This window comes from Arachis hypogaea, chromosome 5 (assembly GCF_003086295.3).
Source record: "Arachis hypogaea cultivar Tifrunner chromosome 5, arahy.Tifrunner.gnm2.J5K5, whole genome shotgun sequence".
NCBI classification, from domain to species: Eukaryota; Viridiplantae; Streptophyta; class Magnoliopsida; order Fabales; family Fabaceae; genus Arachis; species Arachis hypogaea.
The window spans coordinates 27,632,683-27,637,449 of NC_092040.1; the positions used below are offsets into that span (position 1 = coordinate 27,632,683).

Sequence of the window (4,767 nt, forward strand, 5' to 3'; positions counted from 1 at the left end):
TATCTTATTATAACTATATAATTATAAATATTATATATATGAAATTATAAATGTTAAATTTAAAAAAAAAATTTTAAATAATTATTTACTTAATATTACAACAAAATAAATATGAATAAGAAGGACTAGAAGAGAGAGTCATGAGATAGCATATATATTAAGAGTCTAAAAAATTAAAGAATATATATAAATTTTATATTAGTCACTATTACATTTACACATATAATACATATACATGGTTGATACATATTATTTATTCAGTTTTTCTAAAAAAAATAAAAAATAACATTTTCATGTATTATATATACTATTTTAAATAAACTTTATGTAGATAAATATTTGATAAAAAATTATATTATATAATAATATTTTTAACAAAAATAGTTCGTTAAATATTGAATATAATAATCTAATTATTTATTAAGTAATATAAAGTAAATTTAATTAATTTATATTTTTATGTTGTAATTTAAAATATTATTTTAATATAATTTTTAAATATTATAGAAATTTTTTTTGCATAATAATTAATTTTAATGAATAAAAAATATTTATATATTTTATATTTTTAATTACGTAAGTGTGATTAGTTTAGATCTTACTAATATAAGTAAATATATAATGTGATAGGCATGCATTTAGAATTATATTATTTATTCTATTTTTCTAAAAAGAATAAAAAAATAAAAAAATTAATATTTTTATGTATTATATATAATATTTTAAAAATATTTTCATGAAAAATTATATTATATAATAATATCTTTAACAAAAGTAGTTAATTAATAAATTTTGAATATAATATTTTAATTATTTGTTAAGTAATATAAAATAAAATTTTAATTATTTTATATTTTTATGTTATAGTTTAAAATATCATTTTAATATAATTTTTGATATTATAAATTTTTTTTTGCATAATAATTAATCTTAATGAATAAAAATACTCATATATTTTGTATTTATATATTTTATATTTAATTATTTAAAAATAAAAGATTCTGTTACTATTTAAAATATTGTGTATTAAAGTATTGTCATTTAAAACATTTAATTATGTACTAGAATATTCTGTATTTATTAGAATCCATCAATGCTCTTCTTTTATATTAACCTTTGATTTTCATCTAATATAATCTAATGATCTATATAAATGTGGCATATTCAATAAGCATATAATTGTCGTGCTCATTTTAAACATACCTAATTTTAGACATACCCTATATTATATAACCGAGTCCGTTCACAAGTCAATAAGTTGAGCTTACTCAAGTTCAAACTCAACTCATTTAATATATGAGTTTAAATTCAGGCTCAAGTTTAACTTACAAACTCAGCTTATCGAACTATTAACGAATTGAATTTGAGTTAGCTCACAACTATAGAAGTCAAAATAATACCTAAATTAAAACCTACTAAACTTTAATTTTTTACAAACTAAAATTGATATTACAAAAAATTCAAAAATAAATTAATTTCTCAAAATGTTTTTGAGAGGAAAATTAATGCTATAATTTTTAAATTCGAATCAACATCCTGTAACTTTTTTGACAATTAATTTAACTCACAAATAATAACCTAATTAACAAATCTATATATAATTTATAAAAATATTAAATCATATTTATAATTTTAACACAATTTTCTGTACAGCACAAGAGAAAATAAAATTAGTTGCTATCAAATATCCGTTTTTTTAAAATATAATTTAGGAAAAGTTTAGGGGTTAGCACTTTTTTAATAATTTGATTAGTATTTAATCATAAAAAAAATGAGTGATCTCTTATCATTGAATGTAATTTCACATTATTAAAAATATTATTAATGACCAATTGATAATTACAAAACACAAAATTACTGACTTTTTAACACTCCTCTATAATTTATTAATAATTGTAATTTTATATATCTTATCTTATTTTTAGCTATAAATAGCCTTTTAGTTTAGATGTTTTATGTACAACAATTCTAAATTGAGAAAAACTCTCCATACAAGTTATTAGGGCTTGTATGCTTTACAAGTTAATTAACGAATAAACCCCAAAAACGCGATGCAAAGTCTACGTTCTTCTTCTTCTTCCTCTTCCTCCTCTTCTTCTTTTCTTTCGTTTCTTGCCTTCTCTTTCTCCTTCTTCTTCTTCTTGCTGCACGTTCTTCTTCCTCTTCCTCTTCCGCTTCTTCTTCTTCTTCTTCTTCTTCTTCTTCTTCTTCTTCTTCTTCTTCTTCTTCTTCTTCTTCTTCTTCTTCTTCTTCTTCTTTTCTTTCGTTTCTTGCTTTCTTTTTCTCGTTCTTCGTCTTCTTGCACATTCTTTTTCCTCTTCCTCTTCTTCTTCTTTTCTTTCGTTTCTTGCCTTCTCTTTCTCCTTCTTCTTCTTCTTGCTGCACGTTCTTCTTCCTCTTTCTGTTCTTCTTCTTTATTTATGTGCTTTTTTCTCTGTTTTTTTTCTTTGTTATTCTCGATTTCCATTTTTTTGACATCAAGCTGTGAAATCGTTTTTAAAGAAGAAGAAGCAGCAGAAGATGAGAAGGAGAAAGAGAAAGAGTTCTGAAATATGCATAAGGTGTACTTCAACGAATTTTGGGTGTATTTCTTAAATCCTTTGGGTGTATTTTTGTAATCCTTTGTGTGTATTTCTGTAATCCTTTGAGTGTATTTCTATAATCGTTTAGGTAAATTTCTGTAATCGTTGGGGTGTATTTCTGTAATCGTTTGGGTGTATTTCTAAAGTTTCATTATCTTCAAATTTGGCAAGAAAATTGTTTTCATGGAGGAAGAAGAAGAGTCGTTCATAATGCATGGTGAGTAGCGCGCTTTGGAAACAGGAAGTTGTTGAATAACGTGCGTTTTATTTACTCTTGAATGTGGAAGTGTGTAATGCGTTAATTAAGTGTAATGCATGTATTTTATTGGACTTGTAAGACTATAAAGCCTTGTTTACGTATTTGTACTGAAATACTATTTCAATTGATTAATGAATACACTACTCGAAATCCCTATTTTTGAATCTTTATATCACAAATGGAAAAATGTCTATCACAAATGAAAGATGTGAATCAAATCAATTCCAAGTTAAAGAAATAATTGAATATTCATATTAACTGATCAATTTATTCACTCCATCCTAGTCTGATAGATCCTCTGAAGAACTAATTAATCGGACGAGAATAAAGATAGAGTCCTATTTTAACAAAAAAGACTTGTATGTGTAGCAAGCCTCTTTTAAATTAAATAAAAACTCTGATTCTCTTCTCTCTCCCTAAGATTTTTTATTAATAAAGATACGAGGGTTTGTTTTCGGTCCACTTCCTCGTGGTCAAATTAAAAAACCGTTTTCGTTTATAAAAAGAATCCCGGGGCTGACAATTTAAACACTAACCCGAACCCTAATTCACCAAAAACTCCAAGTGGAGGTTCTGCTACTACGTTGCAATTTGCAAGTTTAAGGTGAATTTTGAGCCCTTCTTCGTCTCCAAATTCGTTAAATCTTCTGCTTTTATTATTATCATCACTGTGATTGTTGTTATTTTTTGTTCGGTTATCTGTATACATATATTTTGCTTATTTTGTTTATTTATTTTTGTTTTTTTGGTGAGTATATATTATATTTTGATTATTGCGATTGGAAAATGTATGAGTAGAAAAGAGAAATAAGATGGATTTGGATGATCGTATCGTGCAATTGGAGAAAGAGAAACAAGAGACTCTGGAGCAGCACGCCAAAAGGTCTTGTGTCAGAGGCAATACCTCCTCCTCCGAAGAAGATGAAGAGAAAGTTGTTGAGGATACGGCTGCCTCTGACGAAGAAGAAGAGGAGGAAGAGACAGAAGATGATACTGATTCTGATTCTGATTCCGAATATGTGCCGTTTACGCCTAGACGTTTAATGACTGATGAAGAAATTCGTGAACATCGGAGGCAGGTTGCTGAAAGCAACGTACGCCTTCTGATCTCTCACAACACATTTAGTGATTTAACTATTTTGTTCTCGTGTTCTGTGATATAATGATCTTGCTAGTTAGGGTTTCAATTTTGGCTTTCCAGGGATTCGATGTTGACTGGTTTGAAGGCATTCTACCTGGTTCAATTAAGCCCTATACGTTGACCGAAGCAAACCGCCCTCCATTGATAGATTTTTCCAAGCAAGCTTTGAAAGTCTACAATGAGAGCAATGTAAATTGGTTCTATATTGATTTTGATTCTAAGTTTAATCTATGTATGGTGACATTATGTGCTTAAATATTCTTCTAATTATATTATGCATGTGGATCTTTGCACTCTTATGCAGAATACAACTTTTATATTTGATAAGCTTATCAAATCAAATGCTCAATGTGTTGCTGGCACAATGTTCTACATTACTTTTGGGGCGCTGATGAGCGGATAATTTGTACGCTTTTTGGCATTGTTTTTAGTATGTTTTTGGTATGATCTAGTTAGTTTTTAGTATATTTTTATTAGTTTTTAGTTAAAATTCACTTTTCTGGACTTTACTATGAGTTTGTGTATTTTTCTGTGATTTCAGGTATTTTTTGGCTGAAATTGAGGGACCTGAGCAAAAATCTGATTCAGAGACTAAAGAGGACTGCAGATGCTGTTGGATTCTGACCTCCCTGCACTCGAAGTGGATTTTCTGGAGCTACGGAAGCCCAATTGGCGCGCTCTCAACGGCGTTGGAAAGTAGACATCTTGGGCTTTCCAGCAATATATGATAGTCCATACTTTGTCCAAGATTTGATGGCCCAAACCAGTGTTCAAAGTCACCCTCA

General features: G+C 27.5%; 1 protein-coding gene across 1 annotated transcript; it reads left to right on the top strand.

Annotated features, from left to right (window-relative positions):
- The first annotated feature begins 3,620 nt into the window (after window positions 1–3,620).
- LOC112803350 (uncharacterized) lies at window positions 3,621–4,385 on the top strand. Its single transcript, XM_025846848.2, has 3 exons — window positions 3,621–3,935; window positions 4,043–4,171; window positions 4,287–4,385. The coding sequence occupies exons 1-3, from the start codon at window positions 3,654–3,656 to the stop codon at window positions 4,383–4,385; spliced, it is 510 nt and encodes a 169-aa protein (XP_025702633.1). The 5' UTR covers window positions 3,621–3,653.
- The last annotated feature ends 382 nt before the right edge of the window (window positions 4,386–4,767 follow it).